The sequence below is a fragment of the Anas platyrhynchos genome, chromosome 2 (genome assembly GCF_047663525.1).
Source record: "Anas platyrhynchos isolate ZD024472 breed Pekin duck chromosome 2, IASCAAS_PekinDuck_T2T, whole genome shotgun sequence".
Taxonomy (NCBI): domain Eukaryota; kingdom Metazoa; phylum Chordata; class Aves; order Anseriformes; family Anatidae; genus Anas; species Anas platyrhynchos.
In genome coordinates, this window is record NC_092588.1 from 152712230 (window position 1) to 152726750 (window position 14521).

At 42.7% G+C, this 14521-nt stretch overlaps 1 protein-coding gene across 6 annotated transcripts in view; it reads right to left on the minus strand.

Annotated features, from left to right (window-relative positions):
• Nucleotides 1-14521, minus strand: part of GALNT11 (polypeptide N-acetylgalactosaminyltransferase 11) — a 42772-nt gene that overhangs the window by 1197 nt on the left and 27054 nt on the right. For 5 of the 6 annotated variants that reach the window (XM_027450416.3, XM_027450421.3, XM_038174687.2 and 2 more), the window contains exons 6-10: nt 14130-14379; nt 11444-11561; nt 10210-10362; nt 8189-8407; nt 5554-5658 (exon numbers count right to left, since the gene is read on the minus strand). In XM_027450416.3, the coding sequence (XP_027306217.2) occupies nt 5554-5658; nt 8189-8407; nt 10210-10362; nt 11444-11561; nt 14130-14379 (845 nt within the window). Of the gene's footprint in view, nt 1-1763; nt 3517-5553; nt 5659-8188; nt 8408-10209; nt 10363-11443; nt 11562-14129; nt 14380-14521 lie in introns of those variants that run through there. The other variant, XM_027450422.3, reaches the window with a different exon arrangement.

The window sequence follows — 14521 nt, forward strand, 5'->3', positions numbered from 1 at the left end:
GCACCCTGCGCTGCTTTCTGCCTTTTTTCCAGCAACCAAAATGCAGCTGCAGTGCTCAGTTGCCTTCCCAGCCTCCCACAGCAACGCCCCACACCCAGACACCTCTCCAAGGCCGAGCTGGATAAAGCAAGAATTCACGGATTCATGTTTCCAAGATCATGCTTGGGTTCCTGAATTCACACAATTCCTTCAGGAGGCTTCTCTGTTGTCACGCTGAAAACCACCGCACCTCTAACAGCCAGCAGGGACACTCTGCAGCCATCAGCGTGCCCTCTCCCACGTGTTAACGTGACACGAGGAAGTATTTGTGGTGCTGGGGTAAACCACCAGTCACCTTTGGTTGCTGCAGTTGGTGCCCAACCTCTGCTGGCTCTCGCTGGCTTGCTGAACATGACTTAGGGCTGGAGGAGGCAGGGCCCTCTGTCTGGTTGCACTGCAGGAGCTGCCCTCCTTGCCCCTTATGTCCCTGCAAGTCTGCACAAGTTTCATGCAGTGTATAAAACATCGAACTCCAGGCAGCAAAAATCAAGCAAATAGAAACAATCCTGATCCCTGCTTGCTGGGTGGTTTGATGGGGTCACACGCAAGCTGCTGGGTGGAGCTGTGCTTCAGGACAATGCCTCAGGTGGGCAGCAGGATGGAGAAGCACGCAGCTCCTTCATTAACCTGCTGCCTATTGAATGGGAACGGCTCCCTTGGAGAAATGCGGGTGTCACAGTAGTATTTGTCCCAGCCTCAGGAGCTCTGTGCTCTCTAACACACTTTTTTGGTTTAAACCCTGTCCTGAGAAAGAAAGCATGTCAAGATTAAAGAGGAGGAGGAAAGGAAGAGGGAGCAGGACTCGCCAGAACATTATTCCTGCTGAAAGAAGAACAAGGACGGTGCCAAACCCCAGCAGCAGGTGGAGGTGGTGAGAACGGAGACAAAGCTGCAGTGGCACCACGTTAATCAGAGGCTGAGGAACAGCAAAGAACAGCACTGAAATCCTGTGCAATTCAGATTAATTAGGCATTTAGGGTAGGAAACAAATGAAGGAGAAAAATATGCCCAGGTTTGGGACACGTTATGGCTCCAAATTCAGACTGGGGTACCACTGTGACCTTGCAGACTGGTAACAGATTTGAACACAGGGAAAGCAAAGCCAGGCTGTGGGGTTTTATCGTGTAACTGAAGCCTTTGCACACTCCAAAATTTATTGAGTAGGTTGCTGCTGACAGGGGCAGGATGATGTTTAGCTCACAGTGTTACAGGCTGGCAGGAACAGCACCGAGCACACAGAAGTCCATGAAATAGGTTGGCAAAATCTTTCTACAAGGAAAACAATCTGCTCTCCTTTGCTTTTTTGTCCATGATTTGCTTGGCTTCAGGCTCAAGCCCAGCAGCAGAAGGTTGGCCTGTGACCAGTAAGGAACCAGCCTGGGATTTAAAGCTCAGTTCTGGCTGATGGCTTGCCTTGTCCTTCCTATGTATCTCCTACTATAAATTGGGCATTTTTTTATTATTAAAAAAAAAAAAAAGACAAGTTACAGGGTATTTTCATTGGGCATCCACTTCCTACCACCTAGGAGTGCATCCCATGCACAGTTGTGGTTGTAGATGTGGAGGTGTGCCCAGATCCTGCTGCTGAGAGCAGCACTGTGACTTGCTGTCCCCAGGGCCACCCTGACTGCTGCACATGCCGCAGAGCTCTCACCCTTTTCACTGGAGGCAAAGGGAAAAACTGGGATGCAAGCAGACTGTGACAGCCTGCTTCTATTTTCAAATACAAGCAAAGAGGCAGATGTTAAGGAGAAACTTCTCCCCACGCCACCAGTGATCTAAGTTAGGGTTAAATAGGATTTAGGTTGGTGAATGGTGCAGGATAGGCCCCTTGCCAGCATTTGCTTTGCTCCATAAACCCCTATACAGCACAGAGGGTTTTTTTTTTTAAATATATAAATCATAATAAAGAGACACAGGGCCACATGAGTGTTTTTGTGTTTGTTTGTTTGTTTTTTTTCCTTCAGTAGAAGATTCACACAGTGATTAATGTAAACATCTAACAGCCAGCTGAACTCCTAGAGGAAATTCAAGTGAGGAGAGGGCTCAAGTGGTGCCTCAGCCTAGGAGGATGACCCCACATTACCATCTCCTTTTGAGAAATCGAGTCAACTATGTAAGACTTAAGGTCCAACATCAATACAGGCAACTGCATTAAAACCCAGGACCCCAACCTAGGGCAAATAAACAAACCAAGGAAGCTGCAGTAGGGGCAGGGAGCTTCCCTCTGCTGCCTAAGGAACAAATATTTCAAGGCTGTATGGAAGCACCAGGCTGCCCTTTGGCTTTCAGAGTGCCAAGGGGTGTAGGAAAAGGCAGGGCTGGCCAACTGGCATAGCTTCACACTCCAGACACGTGGTCCAGAGACTGAAGTGTGCATGCTGACATTTATGAAGTTCTACAGCAGTGTTAACAGAGCTTTTCTGAGTTTTTTTTTCCTGCCCAAATCTGTTCTCTTTCAGAGTCCCGCTGAACAGAGCACAGAGGCACACGCTCGCAGACCTGGCCACTTCCCAGCCTGACTGGCGACAGTCGTATTTTTAAAGCTTAAGATGTTGCTAAGTTATAGAAACCTGGAATTATCCAAATGAAGCAAATGCACAGAGGAGAATAACCTCTTTCTAAGCAGGAGTAGAAAAATACACATAACTCAGCAGCCTGTGAGGAGATTTTTTGGAAAAGGAACTTGGCTTTAAGCAGTTGGGTCGGGAAAAGGCAAGCAGGCATCAGACAGATGACAAACCCATGCCAGATCAGCCCAATGCCAGATCACAAACACTCCCACCGGTTAGTCCTGTGTTGGCCATTATGCTTCCTTCCAAAACCTTCATTCTTCAATGCTCCTCTTCCAAGTTTGTCAGTAACTCACTTCTTTTCCTTTGGGGCAGGCTCTAGTACAAAGTACTCCAGCATCCTTGACATCTCCTCACCATCTGATTAACCTTAGACATGATGGTTTTGAGTAGAATCCACTCCACGGTTTGTTTTTTAAGGCTTCTTTTCATGCAAGATGAAATTATGAGAGATCACGTCTGATCTTTTCAAGTCCTTAAGTATTTTTAGACTCCTTTGACACCTGAGTTTTTATGGTGTTCAGAAGGAGGTCAGACAAGAAGGAGAGTTTACTTCGGCAAGCTTGGCACTCCCTCCACTCGACCACACCTCAACTACAACTTTCCATTCCACGTTAGTCTTCAGCTTGCAAAATTCACATTCAGTATTTGTGAATCTCAGCTTCTGTTACCTCAGGCTTTTTGCACTACTGAATCCTCTCACTTCTCCTACTTGTGCTATTTCTAACTACAAAATTACACAGACAACCACCTTCCAGTCAAAAGAGCTGTGACAATGAGTCTCAAGAAGGCTCAGTTTTGTTTCCCAGCCCTTTGCATGCTCCCCCAAGTAGAGTTCACCTTGATCCTTCCTCTTACTGAGCAGTACCGTGTATTTTTCAAGTATTCACAGAGCAAAAGTAGCCTGGAAAGAGATGAACAGCAGCAACTTATTCCTTGGGGAAAAAATAACTGGCTTCAGAGGAAACCATCACCAAGTGGCATCACATTATTTCCACAGAAAGCACAACCAAGCTGCAGTACTCACTGCCACAGGATGCCAAGAGCTTACAGCTTACAGGAGGTCAAAATACAATTAAATGCTCATGGAAAAAACACAAACACACACACACACCAAAAAAAAAAATCAAAGGCTATTGTCCAGTTATTGTTGTGTTTCTGTAGGTGGGCACCCTGGGTACCTGCCTTTCACCAGACCCAACACAGGCTTTTGTATTAAGGCTGAAGGCACAGAACAGATGGTTCTAGAGCAAAAATTATAGCTGCTGGCCTTTTCAGCTAGTGTTACTAAAAATAGCAATCAAAGGCGTGCAATACTCAGTAAGTTTCTTGCTGTATTTTATAAGCTGGAGTTGTTAAGCGTTCTTTTTCTTATGTACCTAGAGCAAGAATGGTCAAGAATATGTGAAAGGCAGCAGGCTGACGTACTCTTGGGATTTATTAGGAGAGCAAAACAAGTATAATGACAGAATACCATAGTGTTGGTTAACATACTTGGGTGAAGATCAAAATATTTGTTAAAGATAGCACAGCCAGTTGTTTTTTTGTGAGAATTAATTGCTTGGTTTACTGCTAGTAAACCAAATTCATGAGAAAAGCCAGAGAAGAACAATCTGAGCATTGTCTTCCTCAAAACCGAAAGACTAACTGAAGTTTTCTGTCTCCCGGAGAAAAATCAGAAAAAGGCTTTGATAAAGGGGAAAAACAACAGGTTTCCTCCTCCAACCATGTGGCAGTTCGCTACTAGAAACAGCACATGGAAGAGAAGGGAAACCAACTGTGAGGACCCATCGGTTCTTACTTGGGACATCATCCACAGGGAAGTCATTTCTGCTTTCTCCTTCACAGGCTGTAAGACTCCAAAGGCAGCTTAGCACCTCTGGCACCATGAATGTACAACTACTGGTGCCAGCTGGTTACAGTTACGCAGTCAGAGGCCATTCCGTGACCCAAATCTTGATTCCCATTCCACCTTCAGTTCATCCAGGAGTCAAACAGGATTCAAACACGTGTCTACAGCCAACTACACTCACCCTGACACCATCCTCCTCTGCCATGTTCAGCTGGTGAGACCGCAGGCAGGAGCAGAAGGTCCCAGTAGTTGACAGACTGCACAATTTTGCTGGATTACTACACATCATCCTGCTTCTGCTCTTGCAGTTTCCATATCCTGAATGCTACTGCCTACTTCATGGTTAGTCTAGCACAACCCTCCTTTGATAAAGCTATGCTGCATTGCATCTCCTGCTCCATTTACCTTGTGTCTTTGACTGCTTTTCTCTTTAGATGAGATCTAGATTTTAAGACTTGGATGCCATAATGCTCTCAAGGCAGCTCTTAGCTAGGTAAGAGTCTTTAAGGCATTCAGTGAGAATCTCTCTACCCTGGAGATTTCTTTTTACTGGAGGCCTGAATTTCTGTTGCCTGAAAGAACAGAAGTGGAATAGCAGAGACTTCATGCAGTGATACAACAAATTCTTGTTAGATTTTCACATCCCATCTGTGGGATGTGAAAGTGTTTTCTAAATTCCTTAGAATTCCTTCTATATAGTAATAGCAATAAAATGTTCATTCACCCTAAACTACCGCACAACACACAAAGAACAGCAGGCCAGGAGAAGGCTGCCTTGAATCCAGCACGAGGAACTGGCTGAAAGCTTCTACAAACTCTGAAGTGTCAATCAGCAGATTACGAACCCCTCTTGAGGACAGTCTTCAGCCACACACGGAGATTCAGCCCATAAAGACAGAAGATTACGATACCCAGCACTCAGCAGGCAGAGTGTTAAGTTCCACAGCCTCCTCTGCCAGCGCTGTGGTTTGAACAATGCTCTGGGATCAGCCTGCTGGCTGATGAGATGTTACACCGCGGCATCTTGCCAGCAGGAAGGCGCATTAGAAGTCTGTAAGATAGCTCTTCGGATAATCAGGAATGTCATACCTGGTTCTGATCGTTGTAGTCGCATTCCCGAACCACTACCAGGCCTCCTTTCTGACTCGGGTGGCCCTGGGCAACCAGGCATTTGTTGGTTTGAAGGTGATACAGCTACAAAAGGAAAAGAGTTTGATGGGCAGAGTAAACAACAAACATCCCGTACCAAACAGAGCATATGGTAATACTTTGTAAGCACAGTGTGCTCACAGACACACACAGAATGTAGTAAGAACTCTCCTTCCCTTTAAAAACACCCTTTTGTTTTTCAGATAATTTGAACAAAAGCCAGCATTAAATAGTTCCATTTTGCTTTCTAATTACGTTCAAGTTTTCCCTTTATGCTACAAGTGCAATACACACAGCATGGCTCAGCACATGCAGACTGTACTCCGTCAAGTTTCTTTCCCTTCTTCACCCTCCACAAAAGAGAGGTCCCAGGTAGTGACAGATCAGGGCAGAAGGGATGAATTTAAGGACCTCCCAAGTGCCCATTCCAGTTCAAGTGTTGGGGAACACGTTTGATAACCCTTGCAAGTGTGGGAGATGGCAGGGTGGCAGATCTGGCGTGGATATTAAAATAATTACCCCCAATCTGCAGCTGGATGGAGAGTGAGATGTATCTATGTGCTGTCCTGAGCTTGGGGCCAGGCTGACTAATTAGCCAGTTGCATTTTATTACCAAGACATCGCTGCCTTGGCATTTGTATTGATTCTGCAGATTTTTATAAACCAAGAGACATTTCCAGTAATAAAAAGAACAAGCTGCTCCATCACACGACAGCAAAAATTAGAGAGCACAAACAGCAAATAATGCTCTGCTCTAAACTCAGTTTCTGGAAATAGCTGTCCCAAGACACATCAACAACAGCCTCCGCAAGTGCACCATGTTTCGCCTGTTCCCTCTGCACATCTGAAACAAATTACACAAAACCTTCTAAGTAACATTTCCTCACACCCCAGGGACTTCGAGGAGAGATCTCATTTTCATCATTCCTCACTCAACAGTAGGCTTTCAAACCACACAGCTATGCGACTTCTATATGATTTTTTTTCCCCCCTTGTTTTTATTGGCCATAATGATCAGCGTTTGATAACACTGTTAAGAACTGTCACGATTTGTGATCATTACAGTTCTTCCCAGCTGTCAAACCAGCACTTATCTCTGGCCCAATTAGTTGTTGGGAATAAGCTGGGATTTGGAGTGATTCATCCCGAACCCTGAAGAGTCTGGCAGGCGGCGGTGACATTGGCTGATCGCTCTGTTCCTTGTAGGCATCTGGAACTAGTTTATGCAGCCATCAGAGCCAAGGCTCACGCTCTCACACAATGCCGGGCATAATCCTCGAACCCCAGAGAATCAAGCTCAGGAACTGCATTTTTCTGTGTCTCGTCTCCCTCTTCTTAAAGGATACACCGAGTTTGTCCTCCAACTTCAACCATAAAGAATCAGTGTGGAAGATTTCCCCTTACTGTTCTTGGTGCCTCAGTAGCCTCCCCCCAGATCAGCCTTTCCTTAAACTTGTCTGAATAAAAGCAGAAAGCCATTAAATTTCATGGAGAGAAATTAAAAAAGAGTGACTAGGGGAATAACAGAATAACAACATCAGCTCATTGTATCGGTTGTATTCCGGGAAGTTAGCATGCTTGCCCTAATAAATAACTTTACAACTTGGCTGGGACACAATTATAAGAATACTACACGAGTCGTGGCTTCCCAGGCAGCTGCTTCCAAGCAGAAATAAAAATCTGATGATGTCAATAGGTTGCCTGTGAGCTCTGGTCCTCCAGCCTGAATGTGCTTATAGGACCAGCAAATGTCAGTAGGCAGACTGCATTACCTTGTGGAGAGTGCTACACCACTACTTAATGGTGCCAGCTGCCGAGACAGATGATGGTTAGCACAGCCCTGCCCACATCCATTAGTTCAAGAGGTCCTCTCTGAGAGGGCCTTGATAAAGTTGCATCAGGTTGGAAGCTCTCCATTATTTTGGCAAGCACAAAAAGCACTCGTTAGCCAGATCTGGCACCGGAGAGAACAGATGCAAATACATGCTGGCTTTGCTTTTGTACAGCTCTATGAAGGCAGGTGTCAGAGCTAAGGCATGAATCTTTAACAGGATTTCCTTCATGAATACACATCAAAATATATTTCTCCCTTTCTACTTAAAAAAAAAAAAAAAAAAAAAGGGAGCAAGACATTTTTGCTCATTATCTAGGAGCTGAGACTAAAAAGGCCACCATCAGGTGCAAATGGTCATCTTTGCAGAAAATTATCTAACAAAAGCAGTGAGTTCAGAAAGCAATTATATTGCGCTCTTATCTCAAACCAACAGAGCATGAGTATTTCAGGCCAAATCTCTCTTTATCCAACAGCCACGAAAGCACACTCTAAAGGCACCAAAACTTCGTAACTCAGAGCTTTAAGGTAAGAAACTTCACTGAATAGTATCTATTCTGAAGATGACCTAAAAATCTTTTTACCTTTTTTTAAAAGGCACACGTTCAGTTACTTTCAAGTCAATTTGTTACAAAAACTAAAACTCTGTGCTTTACAGAAACAGACTCTCCTTATATTTCAGCAAATCTTTCTGAAAAAGAATCTCTCAAGACAGACTTCTGTATTTAAGAAAGGTTATCTTACCCTTCCACGCTGGATTATTTTTGGTCGTTTCTGTGCTCTATTAATAAAAACTGGCTGCGGAGCTTTGGCATTGGGCCCAGATATTTGCATCTCAGGATAGATGTTATCTAAATACCACTTAAATGATTTGCAGTTCAATCTTTTTCTCAATTCTACACGGTCGGTAATGTTTCCATAGTTCCTCGTCCTTAGCTCAGGTCTCAAAGCAAAATACTGCTCCTGTATTTAAGAGAAAGAGGTTGAGGGAGAAGGGGAGGAGAGTAATTTCAAATTACTGGTTTCCAACTTGCAGAGCTCGAGTTTTATTTCAGTGAATTTCATTCATCAATATTACTACCAGAACTAGAAGAAAAATGCCCTCAGAGTCTAATTCCAGATGGATTTACAGAGTTCATAGAAAAAGCATGGTAATTTACATCAATTCATTTATCGGATTATTTAAAAATCGGTTTTCAGGGCACTGAGCTGTGGTACTTTGTTAGATTCATCTCTGCTAGACACCTGGAATTTACCGACAGTAGAGTTGTTCTGACACTTTTCAATTACCTGGTGCCTTCTCCAGACTAGAGATAACAGACCAGATCATCTCAAGACACATCACATGTCTGTCCTCATCAAGACCTTCGAGCATTCAGATGGCCTTGATACATCACTTTTTTAAAAGCCAAGAAGGAGGAAGCACCAAATACAATGCAATGTTGGACAACTCTGAGAAAGTTTGGAAACAGACCGGTCATTACTATGAGAAAGTGGTCTGCTTCAAAAGAGTAGCCCTGCTATTCCAGTTGCCTCTTTTCTGGTTTAAATTCAAATTTTAGTATCCTACCTTTTCAGGATTTATTTATTTATTTTTATTTCCATTGTATGCGTGAACTGAGATCTATTTTGTAACTGTCAAAAGCAAAGCGTAAATTTTGCTCTTTGCCTTCCATCATGCAATTGTATTTATTAAATGCTGATATTTGCTCTTTGCTGCAAAACAGGTCCTCTGTCTTATCTTTGTTCTGTTCATCGCACAATCACTTAGACAAAAATATCTCCGAGCTTGCCTTCCAACCATAAATCTGTCATAATGACAGTCTCTGGCAACTATCGCGGAATTAGATTAGAAACAGCTGGAAAAGGTCAGAACACAATTCTGTGATAAGGGACTGCTACAATCAGCAGTTTAAGTCCTCTTTGGACAAAGCAGTATTAGCTGGGAACAACAAAGAGTCAATTCCAAGCTGCAGAGAAAGCCGTCATTAATCACAAAACAACAGTGCCCAGACACCAATAAAAGGGAAAGCGATAGATCAAATCTACCGACGCGTTATGGAGAATGGAGATAAAAATTAATGACTCTTAATAGGTTCCTCAAAGTGAAAGGGCATCCAGATAAAGGATGGGTTTTGAAACATAGACCTTTAAGGAATATAAATTTAAGAAAGTATGGCTTGTATAGAAATAGTCGGGACCACAGGAGCTGGCCAGAAAGGAAATCCTATGGTCTCACAATGCAAAATGCCCCCAAGTATCAGAGAACTGGGCTTCACTTTTAAAAGCATGAGTAAGAAAACAAAGAAGGAACACTCTTGCCCTTGAATCCAGAAGTCGATCCCGACTGAACTCACAGACCAAGACTCAGACTGCTAATTAAAACAAAAAACAAAAACAAAAAACAAAACCACTCTCTCACCAGCACAGAAACTACCTGAAGGCATACGGCTGCCACATGATATTGATCTGGACACAAAACAATGAGGAGCTTACAAGAAACTCATTCATCATCTTTTATTTCATTTAAAAAGACATAAAAATGGATCTCCTGCAGGCAGCGTAAGTAACAGGGAATAAATCTGAACACTCAGAACCAAAACCACAAGCCTACAGAATTTAGGATTCTGTACCAAGATTAACATTAGGAAGTCAGAATACAGAAGCAAGACCCTGTTAGAAATGCCAACAGACCTCACTGTGATACAGTCCTTAGACAAACACGCCAGTTAATAACTATTTCACGTCCTAGAAACAGTTCTTACCTTGTATTCATCCATCCACACATGTGCCAGCCTCAAGGAGTTGTGAGCCATGGTGTCCTGGCCTCGTGGTGAGCCGTAGGGACGTCTTTTACGGAAAATGTGTCCCACCCTGGAGCAGGGGATGATCAGGAGTCTGCCTCCACACATCCAGATCTGTCCAAACAAAAGCAGAACATAGCTCATTGTCTGCACACTGACAAGGCTCGCTACCTCCTCCCCTCAAAGAGATACTCAGGTAGGTTTACGTGCAATGATGGAATTAAGTGTCAGCAACACTGGTCTAATGCCATGCTTTCTGACAAGTTACATTACTAGATCTTTGGGTTGGACAAAAAATTGGGTCATATCATCACACCTTCCACTTAAAACATAATGGCTTTCCCAAAACAAGTATTTTGCTATTCCAAAACATCATGCTTTGATGACCTATTTGAAATCACTGGAATGTATGGGCTGGGATTTAACTTTCAGATTAAGATATTTGAATCTCTTTGCCTACGCATGAATCACACGTCCACACCAGATAACATAGATCACTCGATATCATCAAGGGAACAGTTTATAATCAATTCACTTTTAAGTGACTAGATAAGATCAATCACTTTTTGCTTTCTTCACAACTCTTCCCTAGGGAGACAGGGCTTCCAGACCTCATCAGGCTCCCTGAATATACAATTTATGAAGTGCCTGTTCTTATTTTTGAACTCCAAGCTTGATTTCTCTATTTAACAGATTCCTCTGAAGTTTTGGCGTATATAGTTTGCTTTTGTTTGCCTTTTCTTTTCAGAGTTTTTTGTTGTTGTTTGTTAACTTCAGTTTTTAATCCTCATTTCACATTTCTTATGGTAGCATCTCACTTTTGGACAAACTCATCAAATCTTCTGATGAATCCATTTCACAAAAGTGAAGAGCTATACATGGCATTGAGCACATACAGTTGTTTTCCATCAGGGGAGTGACAACAAAGAAAACAAACAGCCCAATGAAACATCGCTTTCAAGTCTCCTGATAATGATTTTCTCATTATTTTTCCAGCCAAGCTGAATTCTCTTCAATTTTCCCATTAAAATTTAACTCGAAAATTATTGTAAAAGCTAGTTAGTCATTCTTCCTAGAACGAAAAACATTGGTTTTGGTGCACAAGTAGCTATTCCAGTGCTAAAGAAAGCATAAAGAGGGAAGAGAAGAAGCAAGACAAAGGTTCATACTCCAATACACATATAAGCAAGATTACCCGAAAAGATATTTCCAGATTCTCTCCTCCCCAGATGTCCATGCCACTATCATACTGTCCAAGTTCATTAAAGTACTCACGATCCATGGCAAACAGGCCTCCTGCCATAGTAGGTGACCTAAAATGGAAGTAGTTCACTCTTTTAGACAAAACCTGTGATTTTAGCTGGATCAGTTATAAAAAGCTTACATTTAGACCCACTGAAAACAATTTCAACTTGATTACTTATAATTTCTAAGGGACTTCAGGTCTATGATCTCAGCATACATTTTCAAAAGCAGGTCTGTAAGTGGTATTTGTGGTCTTTTACTATTGCTTTACTGGTACAGCATATTCCTACATACAGTAAACAACCTCGAGGAAGAAGGATGGGACAGGGAAAGAGGAAAAAAGTAAACACCCGGGCAAGTTTGGAGTCCATTACATTTTCTAAATTGAAAATTAGGAGCCACCGTTAATTAGCTTCTGGTAAAAACAGATCTAATTTCCCCTACAGGCACAAACGTACACTTAAAATAAGCTCTTCTCCCTCGTACAGGAGCAAGTCACACAGACTGGGCTTGACTGAGCAGGAAAAAGAGTAGAACCCAGAGAGCACTGTACTTCCCCATATTGCATTAGGTCAAGAAATAACAGTTACGTGAATAAAGGCCTAAACTTAAAGTTATACAAGCCAAGAAGGCTGCTAAAAGAAATGGCACTATCTCAGAGAGAATTCAAGCACCAGGATCAGCATTGTTTCATCATCAATGCCATGGTCAGCTGAGAAGTAATTGATAAGTTATTTGAGTTTTTACATTTGCATTGATGTTCTCCTTGGGATTTCCCACCTTTTCACCTTGCCTGTGTATTACTAGAACTAGGTGTATTTTGTAAAGGTCTGTATATGATGCCTATTCTACAGTCCTACAGTCTCGATTAAATTGCTCATCTCGGTTATGGCATGAGCATGCCCTAGAAGAGTATAAAATGGAATAAAGACACCAGGTAAATGTCACATGACAGTGGGAACACAATTGTCTGAGAACAGGCTTTTTCTCATCTTTGTTAATATAGCCCCATGATTAAACTAATCCTAAATCTGGACTTTCGTGCTTGTTCCCACACAGTGGGAACTGCTCTACTACAGTTTTTGTTACTTTAAAGCCTAGGTTGAAAGGTTCCTCTCAGTTTTTCCAGCCCTGACACCAAAGTTTTTCATTACAAATGTCCCTAGATCATAAAAATGTAAGACTTTCCATTTGATAGAAAGCCATTCTCGAAGGTTAAATAGCAGTCTAGCTTCTCTTTCAAAGCAGGCAGAGACCTTGAAGTAGGAAAAGTCACTTTCATACTCAGAAAATGTGACCTCCTTTGATGATGAGGCTCCCTTCAGGTATAAAGTTCTCTGCCTTCTCCATAGGAATTTTTCCTAAAAGTGGGTTGAAGGAAGGCAATAATATTGAATCCAGCAACAAGTGATCTCTAGGCATACTCCAGATTAACTGTGACAAAGGTTAAGACAGAATAAAGATTTTAAGACTTTCTATGTTGGATCTCCATTCAGATTTCCTCAGCCTGTCTTTTTCCTTTGAACTTCAGTAACTGCTACAGCGACACTTTACATACAAATCAAACTGTTAAACAACTTAAGGAGTTTCCTGGCTTCTCAAACAGTCTTGTGATGGGTAGACATGGACATACTGCAAAGCTGTCAGACCACAGCAGAGAACCTTGTGCTGGGGCTGCTTGCATCAGCCTGAAATGCTCTTCATTTACAGTCCAAGAACAAAGAATGAAAAAGACATGATAGCACCCAAGTTCCGTTTCCCTTTGCAAGCAGTCAGTTTGTCTTGGGAAAAAAAAAGATTAATCCCCTTTATAAACCTGAATTCTCTACCAAAATTGATACCTGCAACTAGAAACAGCACAATCAGCTTCTTCTCACTGCTCTACCAGCAGTAGCTGTTTTCATGAAGGGATTCACACTGGGAAAGCTTCTGTTCTCCTGTCTGAGCCCTATCTCTGCTATTAAAGAAAGGTATCTACTAAAATCACTTTGTAACAACTACACATCCAGTAGGAACCAGATCTTGACAGTTCTGCACAGGTCAGGCAGTTGCCAATGGTTAAAAGGAAGATGCTTTCAAGTCCTAGCGTTAAGTCTCACAAGGACTTTTGTTTCAGAATGACTCTCAAGCAATTCTGACTGCAAAAACAATAAAGACAGGCTTCCAATAAACAATTTTTTTTCCAATAGACAATTTCACTTCCCACTTTGTGCAAAGAGACAAGTAGTGTTTTAAAGATGGTCTTCACATCTGTGTGTGTTCATTTGCAAAGATTTATGACAAATGCTTGAGAAAAAAGCACAAGTGAAAGCTATACAGAGAAAGTGTTGACATAGAAGACTACCAAATGTTGCGTTTTCTCCCATCAGCTACAAAATCACCTTCATATTACCACAAAAATGTTTTCCCAGTCTAGCAATTCTTCAGCATATCATTACAGAAAGTCCAGAGCCTATCCTAGTGGGATCTGTGGGCTATTACTAAGGACAAGATGGTTATCAAAATCATGATTATTAAGCCAAACACAAGACTGGAAACAAACATCAACACAGTTTAAAGTTGAAATAATTCGATATGATACAGAATAGCATAAGCTCTGCTACAGGCTGCTGCACACCATGCAGGAGGAGCCTTACTTGATCGGAGCCGTAGCTCCCTCGGGTCCTTCCAGTTCTGACGCAGGAACGAGATCCCACTTGAAGTGCAGGCCCCAGTTAAACCCCCCACGCACAACCGGGGAGGAGCTGTAGGTGAGCGTGTCAGCGCTGATTATGTCAATCACGGGGCACACCACAGTCCTGCGGTCTTCGCTGATCGGAGTCAGCAGCGGCTGCAGCCACATCTCATTCACCTCACAGTGGCTGTCCAGGAATACCAGCACCTTTCCTGCAGAGACCCAAGCACACATGACACAAAGATTTCGTGGTAACATGAAATACACGGGAACACATGCATCATTTTATCAGCAGTAGAGTATCGGCAGTATCCTTACAACACTGTGTCACAGAAGGGAGACACCATTTACACC